Here is a 12,947-nt window from a genome sequence, read left to right as displayed (position 1 = left end):
AAAATCATGCAGAAGGTAAAAAAAAAAAAAAACGATATTCAAATACATCAAGCATTCGTTCAATGTTTTAAAAACTCTAAACACACACACAACTTGTTAAGCATTTACACTGATCCTGTAAGATAAACGTTCACCTTGTTTTACGTAACACTTTTTACTTTTATCTTGCCTGTTTCTCTTCTATAATTGTTGTTAAGTAAATTAGCCACCTAATTGGGGTCTTCCACCTTTTTCCGGTGATTAACAACGTATACATTTCAAAAATTAATCACACCTTGCCAACATGATTATAGATAAGATTAATTATATACACATAAACACGTGCTAAAAGGAGAAAGAAAATCACACATACACCGAAGTAACGAAAGATTGAAACAATCCCGATCATCGCTACACCATGCAGTAATAATTTCCGTGTATACATATATATATATATACACATATATACATAACACCCCTACCACAGGGTAAATTTTTAACACCAAGAAAGGGGACGAAAAAAAAAAAAAATCAAGTAAATAAAAATAAAAATACAAACAACGAGAGAGAGTGAGAAAAAAAGAAAAACACACACCTGAAGAGGTTATTAAATAATAATAATAAAATAAATAGCGTTTATTTATAATTAAGTGCTGGGTGAGTGCTGTCGAGTGTTAATTAATTCGTCTATAAAATGTGAAAAATATTATACAGATAGACAGGGTCCAGTGTTTGATGTACACGTGTGTGTATATGTGTGTATATATATATACATCATACATGTATGTACGCATGTATAATATATGTGTGGATATTTTATACATGTGGTCGAGGAACGCGCGGAATCGAATTGCAGCGTCGTTTCCTCGCAATTCGGACGGCGCGAGGCTGAATTTGGCCGTTTTTGGGTTGATTGATATTTTCCTTAATTATTCCCTGCAACCTTGGCGAAGATCTCAGTATTTCTGGTTACCTGGGGGTACGAATCCGTAGCCACTTGCTCCGACGATCACGCCGCTTGTCTCATCGCTGCCGGACTGTGGACCCGGAGGAAATACGACTGGACCTGTGACCAAATTCAACTTGCTTTATACCAGCCCTAAGCTTCTCTTTTTTCGTTGCATAATTGCCATTTTTTTTATTTATTTATTTTTTTTTTTTTTATTTTGTTTCTTTTCTTTAATTTTCGATTTCTGATTCCACGCGAGTCGATTAATTAATCGCGTCGCGGATGTAAGGAAAGTAATGTCAATTAATTGTGTTCGAAGCTGTGTTTCGTGGCATATCCACCGAAATTTGATTATCGTTTGCGAATTTTCACGTGTCAAGTAAGTTCGTTGATTCTACTTTATACCCTCGAGGAATTGATGAATTGAATTTAATCCTCCCGAGCAACTGAATTGACTTGAATTTGAAACATTTCGTATTATTTTTCGTAAGTTTTTCGTAAAAAATTGTTAATTTACTTTGAAGATAATACCAGCTTGTAGATTTCTTGCCGAAGAAATTGAAATTTTCATTCTAAAAATCTACAAGTTTTTTATAAAAAAAAAACTATGCATATTTACAAATTCTGGCGAAAGTAATTTTTTCTACCAAATTGTAGGAAATGTACCAACTTTGCCGAAGAAAAAAAAAAAAAAAAAAAAAAAAACTTGCAAAAAATCTTAGAAATCTCATATTTTGTATGAAAATTTGAAGACGAAGAAAAACGAAGAAAGTGTGTACAGACTTTGATTACACGCTTAAAAACTTGAGGTACTTTATTCGAAATCTGCTATCGATCATTATGAAGTTATTACGTAACGTTGTAGTATTAAATTGTATGCCTGTTCATAAATTCGATGTACACATTTATGACATTGTCAGAAAAAGTGTGTAGAAAATATATAACGAAACTTTCTAATTGTTTAACGAGTCTGCAATAAAAATTACAGTTTCAAATATCTCTAATACCGCAAAATTTTGACAAAGTGATCTAATTGTCGCTTGATTTTCCGTATAATTTGTCTTATTTTCACCGTCGCTGCTTTCTTTCTTTCTGGGTCTTAGAATGCCCGAATAACTCCAATCTCATCCTCTACGGTCTGCTGATCAACGATCGTAACGATTAAGAGCTGATCTAAGATCTGATGCTTTTTCACCGACTTTTTGACCGCGGACAAGATTGGGCAATCCGAAATGCCTGAACGGTTAACGAAAAAAAAAAAAAAAAAGAAAATTCCAACGAGTAACCAAAAATTCAATGGAAAACAGGACCAGAAATTCCCACGTGATTTTAATACCAACAACGAATATAATATAATTATGAGATTATTTATGCGAAAATTATCGATTTCTTGCTATTAAAAATTCGGGATAAACTCCTTCTCACCTCGGTTAGATCGGGCATCCCTAAGGTTCGATCTCATCGGGAAGTAGGACGCAAAGTCAGCATCGAATTGCGGGTGGAATCGCTGGGCAAAGACGCCGGCCAGGATGGCGAGGAAACAGACGGTTAAGGTGATCTGAAAAGTATAATAATTTTTGCGTTGAAATTCGAGTTTTTTTGTAAACTTATTCTCACTTTTTTAAACTTCGTTTTTTTTTTTTGTTTTTGGTTTCGTTTAGTTTTACTCGTACTTGGAACGAGTTGCTTCTGGGAGTTTGTTTCTACAGAGAAAAAGAAAGAGAGAGAGAGAGAGTTTACGCGTTTGGCAAAATCCGATATTGCGTATTCTCGGATTTTTACAACCGGCCAAGGTGAGACTTGTAAAAAGTTTGTTATTGCGGCTGGTGAACACAGCCGCTAAATTCTGTCGACGACGACGTCTTGCGTAGGTACGACACGTTTTCCCGTTTTCCCTTTTTCTCTTTCCCTGTTCGCGGCGAGCAAGAACTTTACGATACTCAAAGTCGAGAAGAAATTCAACGAATCTCGTATATATTCTAGGGCCTTGAATAAACTTTTGTAACTGATTCTACACACATTCGGGAATTACGGAGGAGGAATAAAAAGAAATGAAAAAGGAATAAACGCGAAGTGCACAAGAAGGCGAAAAGATATTTTGCTACAACTATATAACACCGGGTAATAAAAAGTAAATAAATAAATAAAGAAATAAACGAGAAGAAGAAGGAGAAGAAGAGAGAAAAAAAATCTTTGCAGAAATTATTTCATCCAAGTTGTAAAGAAGATGTTGTTGAGTAACGATTTCAGATGTGCAGAAAAATTTCGCGGTTAAAGCTTGTCTGATTTTAATACGTAATATACCGCATGACATTCGTATATAAACGTAGGATACTCGAGGTTTGCGTATTGAGTAATGAGCTATAAAGTTTTAAACGCCTTTCTGAAGCCGGTATAATTATTATTGCAATCAAGTTGAAATATTAACGATCAATGTTACACCGGTGGATAAATAATTTATGTACACCCAGCGCCATTGTACAAGATATTATTTCAACTAATAATTGGCCGGCAACGCGAAGCGGGAAAGTTGTTTATTTGCAAAATAAGAAAGTCCGAATACCAATAACATAATTAAAACTCGTAATCCAGTTACCGCATTTGTTATGCATTGACTTGATCCCTTGAAACGATCTGAAAACAGATCATCGATCGAGTCAGGGGTTGGATTAAAATTTTGAAAATGGGTACCAATTTTCGAAAAAAAATAAAAAAAATAAATAAATATAGATTTGATAAAAATATAAAAGGAGAAATAAAAATGGGCGAGTTTTAATTTCCTCGTTTATGTTATCAACGTTAAGAGACGTGTGTTTACGCGCCACCAGGCGCAACATGTGCGCCCATTATCGCAATCTTTGTAACTTTCACATTTCTAGAAGGTGTTCCTGAACAATGGCTCGATAATTATAAAGAATTTTTCGCTAACCGATTTAACGATCTATCGATTACCGTTATTACAGAAAAACACCGGCTCCGCTGTGTAAAAATGATCTCCAATTTCCTCACAGGTCGGAAATGAAATTTACAACGTTTCTAGGAAAAGTCTATTTTCTATGATTTACGAAAATTATTCCATTTTGCAATTACCTATGCACATTCCTCGTTATTATTCATACAAGTTTTACTCGAGCGAAACATTCTTCAAATTTCAAATTTCTTCACCGGTACTTTTTTGCAATTTTGGAAATCAAGATGTGGATTTTTCTCTTCTCGCAAAATGAATTCAAACCTTTTTTTCATCCGAAATTAAAGAGACTCAATTTCTCTGAGGGAAATAGACGCCTTGATTCGGTCTGAGCGGTATTCTAGGCTGATTGTCAGACTTCCGTGTGACCGAATGACTATCGGTGCAAGACATGCAGCTTATTCCGTACCTTTCGAACCTTCGCTTTACGTTTTACGATTAGAAATTAGAAGGGTGACAGTGTGGGTTGTTAAAATACACGAAAATCGAGTTTATTAAATTTGAAATTATACAGAAGATGGAAATACTAGGCGGGGTTGAAATTCCGAATTTGAATTTTTCCAAAAGCGCCTAATTCCGAATTCTTTTACCGCAGAACTTGAAGTAAGAAAATAAAAATGACGAAAAAGAGTTTTTTAAAAACTGAATCATCGGAATTTTTGTCGAAAAATAAAAATTTAAAAATTCAACCCCGCCCCGAAAAACCAAAATTGTGACCCTTGCAAATTCTGATCTTTCAACATTTTGACCTTTATCCAAAAATTTTGATCGAAGGATTTAGGAGGATTTAAATTAGACACTTAGACACGAGATTCTTTCTTTATTATTAACATAACTGCTTCATATTTTCGACTCAATATACCTACACGGGACGAATGAATCAATTAATTAAGGCGTAAACATAATGAGGCCTGCAACTGCACACCGACTATCGTTAATTCTGCACCATAATTTATAACGCATTGCAATTGATAGCTTCGCACAGTGCAGCCGAGATTATATGGTCATGCTTTCTAGACTCGTGCTGCGTCTATTAAATCTCTGTATTTCAGTTTGCAAATCGAAATTCTCCCAATCATAGATCCCTTATCTAGAATATTCAATATCTGAAATCATTAAACATTTCCTTTTCGAATTTCGTCAAGTCACGTTTTCCCATTTAATTATTAAACCTCTCGCAGCGTGACAATTAATTATCACGTTAGACGACCAAGAACAAGATCTCGTTATATTCCGCGATGAGAAACGCGCGAGGAATGTTGGATGGAAATTGTTAATTAGAGACCCGGGAAATTCAAATTCGCGTGACGGATGTTCCGCCAGCTCGAATATTGCGTGTCGAAGAATCAACGACGTGCGTTTTGCAATTGCACAAAAATATCTCAGGCTTCAATCGAAAAATTATCATCACCGACATCTTGCTCTCAAAAATTCCCGATCAAATTATAATAAAAAAATTGGCAACTCGACGTTAACGGCTTAAGGTCCGTATATATTTGCGTAACCAGCTTCGCCTCCTTTTCTTTGCGCATAACAGCATTGTCTTCGCGTAATCCAACCGAAACAGCTTAAAATCCACGATCGGTAAAATGTGAAAGTTTGCGGAGTGCCGATCGAGTTTATTCAACGAACCGACTTGCACTCCAACGTCGTTTGCAACTCAAGTCCCCCGATTTTTTCCACCCCGAAACGCGATATAATTATAAAAAAAATTTGCAATAAAGTAATAAAATTTATTTTCACGTTCGAAAACTCCACAGAGTAGCGAAATACTTTCGCAAATTTCATTTATTACTATCATTTATTTATTATCCCACACGCAGCTCGATACTAGCTGCACTGTAATTGACTCGAGTTATTTCTTGCACGGTGTAGTCACGATGTAAGACCGACATCCTTTTATTAGCCAGAGACCCCGTGCTGAGCGAATTGGCAAGCCGAGTTATCTCGAGTGTCGGAATCAGATACTGTTAAAAGCGGCAAAACGCAAGGCTAGAACACAGCCGGCTGTCTCTAAGAATCCAGGCTCAATAGTCACGGTTGACCGAATCGAGTCGAGTCGACTCTACGCTTGTACCTCGGGACAGCTCAAATCACAGATATTGGTCAATGGGTAGAATTGAGTCGATCGTGAATGCCAGGCACTTACAATTAAACGGCGCCAACTTTAATCCCCCCCTCCATTAAAATGATAGAAGCGAGATTCTGTGTGAATAAATAATACAAAAAAGAGAATTTTTCGTCAAATAAAGAGATAGTCAAAAATCGAACGATAATTTGCGACACGCGTGTAATATGACGGAGATACGTGATATATCGGTGCTGCGAGTGGAACTAATTTCATTCGTTTTAAATCCACGGACGAGAAATCACGAAAGTCTGAAATATGCTGGTAAAGTATTGAATTGATTGACAGATTTCACTAATCGCGGTGTTGCATGTTTATCCATATATATGTATATATAGAGACACGTGTAAAGTACAGGACGTGTAGCCGGTGCAGAACAACGGTTTGCACAACGTATAATGATACGTTTTATATCAATAGACACAATTCCCTTATCTATCAGCGGGAATGACGCGATACGAGAAGCAAATACCTTTGACTCTGGACAAACCACGAGTTAGATTATGAGCAGCCGTGTTGGTATGCCCATTAAACCAACGAACAAAAGTTCAAGGATATTATAACTTGTCAAAGTACGACATAAAGACTGAGACCTCCGCAGCTTGTGGCTGCAGACTTTCTGACAATTCGCTATTGAAGAATGAATCAAGTTTACGAAAAACCGAAAGCTTCGTTACGATTATTAATCACCCCAAAAATTTCGATTTTATATCCGCCATCTGGGTTTCAGAAATCATCAAGTTCTGGCTTCGGATTGAAATACATGCAATTTAAAAAATAAAAACGGCACTCGACGATCGGTTGGTTCTCGTCAATACCGAGTGATTTTTGACCCGATTCGTATATCGAGTATCAATTTAGCTTACTTTTCCCGGTACAGGATACAGTTGATAATGGCTGATCACGACATGAAAGCGAACCCTGAACAAGCGACCGAGCCTTTCACGGACGATTTTTATTCGCCGGAGAGACAGTTGCAGGGATTTTTATTTTTCATCTATACCGTAAGAAATTACTTGTGTACCTAATTGGTTACTTAGCACGGTTCCTAACTAGTTTCAGTTGTCACAGTAACCTAGAAGTCCGTAGTTCTAGAATTGTTAAAAATCGATTTAAGCATTTTAATTGCTTATAACACTATGAATTTGTTGATAATTTTTAATGAAAGAATTTTTTTTTATTAAGATTTATTCTTTTAGCTTGAAAGTGAAAGAAAAGAACTTTCTAGCTCAAATAGAAAATCAATCTACAAGCTGAAAATCACAAGATTCTCAAATTTTCGATCCCCTCTGTTTTCCGAAATATTCAGAAAGGTGTTCAGTTTGTAAAAGAAAATTGTAATATGAAATGAAAATTGGGTTTGGATAATTTTACTTGTAACAAGTCAAGCCGTTGAAAAAACCAATTAATTTTTCGCTAACTTCAACCACTGCCATCTTGAATTTATTTGTAAAAATTTTTTTCCGTAAAAAAAATTGTCAATTTTCTCATAAAAAATACAGTAATAACTAAGACTGCAAAAAATTGAAGTCCCTACAATTTCGGTGCTAAAAATGTTGTGTCCACGATCTCGATCACGATATTTTATGACTTGAATCATAGATCCAAAATGGCGACCGAAGCTTCTAGAGAGTCTATTCGAATTAGAAAAAAAAAATAGAGCTATTAAATGATAGAAATTTCAGGTGTACTTTTCTTCTTTCTCTTTATTTTCTTTTCTTTTTCTGCTACAGTGTCTGGGCTGAAAATCGTTACGATGACGAAAAGGATCGTGAAAATGAATGCGCCATCTTAGTCATTTCCGCACGCCTCCGGCAAGGCCGAAGCCAGCATCGTGGGTCGACCTGTTTTGCCCAGGGCTATAAAACGCGACATCACCGAGTATGAATGAATCAGGATTTTACTACGATTTGTCGTTTCGTCACTCGCCGGCGCTGGACTATCGTCAGCGGCATCTTTGACACGTCGAGATGATCGTTATACGAATTATTGTAATATATGATTATTCCTTCTTTTTTTTTTCTTATTTTTTTTTCTTTATCATGATCAATTTCAAGAACGCGACGAAGAAGGAGATGAAAAGTTTGTTCCATTTCGTTCCTGATCACCGGTCAAGGCAGTTTACTCATTTTGAATAAAAAATAAAAATCAACATACGTCTATAGAGAAACGTCTACGCAATACCGACGTATTCGACTACATATAATGTCAAAGAGACACGGTTGAATCCATTTTTTTTTAAACTTGTGCTAATAAGATTTCGAAAAACTGAACGGCCTTGATTTTCATGAATTTAATTTCTTGATTCGTAAAATTTTTTTTTCTTCCCTTGTATTAAAAGAACAAGAAAAAAAAGAAAGAAAATTTTTAAAGAATGAAATAATTAGCCGCATAAATTACGGATAATTATCGATTGAAACTTGGCAAAACTAACAACTCTAATAAAATCATCTCGCATAATCACGTCTGTATTATATTTATCTTCACTTTCGTTACGACGACGATCCTTACCGAGCATCATTTCATTTATTTTTACGACGACGTCTTCACTTGACGGAGTTTTACTGGTCAAACAACTGTACACGACAAGAGTTACATGATCGCTCGAAATTTCTTCACGCTTTTCGCCTCGTACGCACATAACTACTATATATACATACATATGTGAACTCGAGAAACGAGCAAGTCGTACGCGTTATATGTAATGACGAAATACGACGTTCTCAAATTACCATTAACGTGTCCCGGTAAAACTTCCTCCGTTATTATTTCAAAGACAAAAAAAAAAAATAAATAAATAAATAAAAGAAAGACAAATGTTCTCTAAAATATATTTAAACTACCTGATTAACAAATAAAACGTAAACCCGAAAATTAATATGAAAAATAATTTCAAACCTTCACTTTTCGCGGTAAAAATTAACGTTACATAAAGTCACATAAATTCACTGATTTATTATTAATATTCTGGGTGTTGGGGATGGTTTTTGTACGATGTTTATACTCACGAATTTCATGGTGTCTAGGAGTTTTCCTTTCGTTTCTTTTCTTTTGATTTACTGAGTTTTTCCGTTTTTCACCTGCACTCTCGTCGATTCGCCGACTTACTGATCAAACTTACTGAGGTAGCAGGTTGCGTTCTTGCAACAACAACTGTTCGCACCGTAGGGGTAAGGCACACTGTGTAGCTTGGTATCGTGTTCTGTTCAAGGTGGGGGCCTGACTGGGACTTATATCTATCTGACGGAGGCCACGGGCCCCCCGCCATCCGGTTATCCACGTGACGGTCAAGGTGGCCGAAGCCCCGGGGGTAAAACCGGCTGGAAGGGTTGACGCTGGTTTCCGGAAGCGCGAAATTCGCTTCCTCGTGTCTCTTTGCTTACTTTTTTCTCCTCTTTTTTCTACTGCAGTGAGAAGAGGCTCGTTTTTACGGTTACAAAAAGATTCCAGCAGAATTGGTATCGTTACAATAACGATTTAAATGTTTAAACTTTTAATAAATAAATAAATAAATAAATAAAATAAAAGAAAGAAACAACAAAGATCGAAAATAGTCGAGGAATATTTGTGAATTAATGATTGAACAATTTACTTTCGCAATGTTCTTCAACTTATCTACACTCAGGCATCTAATTCGTTGATTTCGCACGAATTTATTTACTTACTTAGTTAAAGACTTTCGATTTCGAATATTAGGCATAACGCGATTCGTTTCTGCGCTCGTTTCTTCAGCGTATATTCATCGCTATGGAATATTACAGCCTTGATAACTAATTATAAACTTATGTGTACCGCTTTATCGCGGGGATGAATTATTTGTGGTATATACTTATTACCGACGTAGGTACGCTTCCACGGACTTTGTCGGCATTGCTTATATGTGACTCAGGCCCTGTGAATGTCTAACTGCATACCGAAGAATGCCCGATTTTTCTTCTAAAATTTTCACCCTTTCGTGAAATATTCGCAAAAATAATTATCATCGTATTACCTGAAAGAAATGTATTTGAGTAAAATTCGATGAGATAAAAATCGATCGTAATTTACTTTGATTTTTGAACAATAACGATTTTTTTAGTCACCTAGAATTTTTTTCCATCAGTTGGTAAATTGAAGAGAATATTAAAAATAAGTAAAAACGAAGTAAATTTTTTTTTTTTAAACTTACAATTCTTTTATTAACGGATAAATAAATAAAAGCTCAGTTTCTACAGGGTTATAAATTTATTTTTTCCATTCTTTGATATGTTGAAAAATTGATTTCTCGTTAAAATATTTATACACGATGAGCGATCACTCAAAGAGTTGATTCATGATCAGCGTGGTTAGCTTTTATAGATGCAGCCGCAAACGTTAATTAAATATCGGAATGTGATAAAATATTTCCTTTTCTTTTTAATATAATAATAAGTAACGTCTCATCCGCTTCGATGTGAATAAATCCAGCGTGACTCGAACGACGCACGGTGAAAATAATAAACGATCTTGGAGAATAATTTTCATAATTCTAACAAAGTAATTTCTTCAGGTCGTTTTGTGTTTCTCAAGTTAATTACGAGGCTCGGATGGTGATTTGCGACGTGTGTAAAAAAGGGCCAGATATAAGGAAATTATGCAATAAATCGCCTCACTTCTCCGCAGGTATTATAAGGTTAAATCCTGCGAATGAACATTAACGTAATGTAATGTAATGTAATGGTAATTGCATCTAATTTTCAGGTGGAATCCGGACCTGGTTATGGTCAATGCCGGGGCAATTACGAATTAAAACCGATTGCTTCTGTGCGATGGAAACGATCTAACGTCATTACGACGAAGATAGCGTAGGTATAGTGCAGGCTGCCTTGAATGATCCTTGAAAATATCTACACGGCAAAATCCATAAAATCTGACTGTTTTTAAATTACACACATTTCGTAAGCATCCGCAAGGAACGCGGAAATCGAATTACCAGTAAGACGAGGAAGAAGAATGTGAAGAAAAAAAATTTCTCAATTTCTGTACAAAGTTTAAAAAAAAACACACACACACACATTATCCGACCGCAACAAGTAAAAACTCAACGTCTAGACTTGACTTTTTTTTCTTCTTCAAATTAAATTTTTGCAATTCTTCCGTTTATTTTTTCCTGCAATATATTACAGTTTTTACGTACCTATAGCATAATAAATTCAATTACAACAATTCACATGTGATATTTAACTGGGTCTCTTTATTTATATTCAGGTCAGTTTTTTTCATTACATATTTTGGCAACGAACGCGTTCCGTGGAGTAGATAAACGAGGAGCGAAATAAATACCAATTAAATCGTCTAAGATCCGCGATAAGAAAATTATGCTAAACAGACGAAGGAAAGCAAAAGAAAAAAAAATCGATCGACGTTACAATCTCGAATAACGATCGTCCTCGTCATACATGCAACATTATATTATACCTGATTTGGCTAAAATCTGAAATTGCGCAAAATTTTCGAATGTTATTGTATAACGTGAAAGAAAATACACCCATAATGACACATTTTTATACACGTACAGATTAGCCTTGGCCTCGACTTGGTCTGCGCCCACCGATTTACTATGTAAAACGGTAGCTTATCGGGCGTCATCGTCGATAATACGTGTACAGCAACGTGAAAGAAAAAAAAAGAAAAAATAATCAGTAATCAATAATCAATAATCAATCGATTAAGGAATTGAAATTATCAGCGATAAATTGCGTCATCGCATGAGCGAGTCGATAATCTAGAATTTTGGTAAAAAGTGCGGAAGCGATGGATTGGATATGATCGGTTAGTTTTTTGTTTTTCTTTTTAATTTTTTTTTTTTTTGCAACAGTCGCGATCAATTTCGCCGAGCGAATGAAAGGGACAAAATTATTTCTGCAACACTTCCGTAACAACAACGAATGCGATACGATCGCCAAATCCTTGACGAAAGGATTTTTTGCACGATGATAAGGATCACCAGAAGCAAGGTTCGCCTTTTATTATCCTTTCGCGATTTTTTACCATACATCCAAATTGCTCAGGGTTTGCTTTACTACTTGATCTGTCCATGGAACTTATATCCTTACACAGTGAATTTTCGATACAATGAAATCTTTTTAATATCAGCAGGCTGAAAGTTTATTAAATCGAAGCAAATGCAACGACGAAAGAAATAAAAGAGAAAAGAAACTGCTTTAGCCTTAGCCCGATAATTAACGACGATTTTCATTAATCCTTGTGCAATATTTGCACGATTCTTATTGGTTGTTGTTATAATAATATACCTCGATCGGTTTCCCAATATTAGTGAAAAAAACGTTTTCTTCTCCCACCCTTCGTTCCTCGTTTATTTATTTAAGTATTTTGTGTGTTTTTCCTTTTTTTTTTTCATCTTCTTTTCTTATTTCACGTTAATCTTCAAGGATTCAAACGCTCCGAGTGTCTCTCACTCTCTCAAGCATCACGTATTAGTCTCGGCTATCACTGATACTTGAAACTGCCTGTTTGCTCGTGTTGCACAAAAGGCGAGAGTGTTAATAGAGCCATAAATCCCGAATATCAATCACCTTCACATCGCTCCTGAGTCGACTTGACAAATATTACTTTACTCACCCAAGTATTCCAATGAGAGACGTGAGTAAAATACTCGAAGATGATTGAATATTAAAATTACGATCGAGAGGCGTAAACGCCGTAAAAATTCAACACCAATTAACAGGCAGGATTCGATAATCAGTCAGCTCAAACACCTCCGAGCTCTTAGCTTATACAATTAATTACCTAATGATCCAGGTGTACCAGGATCCAGGATAAATATATATAAAGGCAGAATTTAAATAATTTCTTCTCACATTGCATCTGTTAAAATCTCATCAGCTCAAAGTGTTCTCAAGTTCCAATCACGATGTAAAAAAATTAAGCGAACTTGGACCCTG

The 12,947-nt window shown here is 35.6% G+C and overlaps 1 protein-coding gene across 1 annotated transcript; it reads right to left on the bottom strand.

Annotated features, from left to right (window-relative positions):
• Positions 1-887: 887 nt before the first annotated feature.
• Positions 888-9,246, bottom strand: LOC124408012. The gene is made up of 3 exons (XM_046884648.1): positions 9,033-9,246; positions 2,354-2,486; positions 888-1,045 (listed from the first exon to the last, which is right to left on the bottom strand). Exons 1-3 carry the CDS (start codon positions 9,039-9,041, stop codon positions 936-938), a joined length of 252 nt encoding a protein of 83 aa, XP_046740604.1. The 5' UTR covers positions 9,042-9,246; the 3' UTR covers positions 888-935.
• Between the last annotated feature and the right edge of the window lie 3,701 nt (positions 9,247-12,947).

This window comes from Diprion similis, chromosome 7 (assembly GCF_021155765.1).
Source record: "Diprion similis isolate iyDipSimi1 chromosome 7, iyDipSimi1.1, whole genome shotgun sequence".
Lineage (NCBI taxonomy): Eukaryota > Metazoa > Arthropoda > Insecta > Hymenoptera > Diprionidae > Diprion > Diprion similis.
This window is presented reverse-complemented; position numbering and strand designations above follow the sequence as displayed.

What these genes read in the sequence shown, in the direction of transcription:
- LOC124408012 (XM_046884648.1), bottom strand. An exon ending in GGATGCCCGATCTAACCGAG is followed by an intron (nt 1,046 to 2,353) that starts GTGAGAAGGAGT and finishes ATTTGGTCACAG; the next exon opens with GTCCAGTCGTATTTCCTCCG.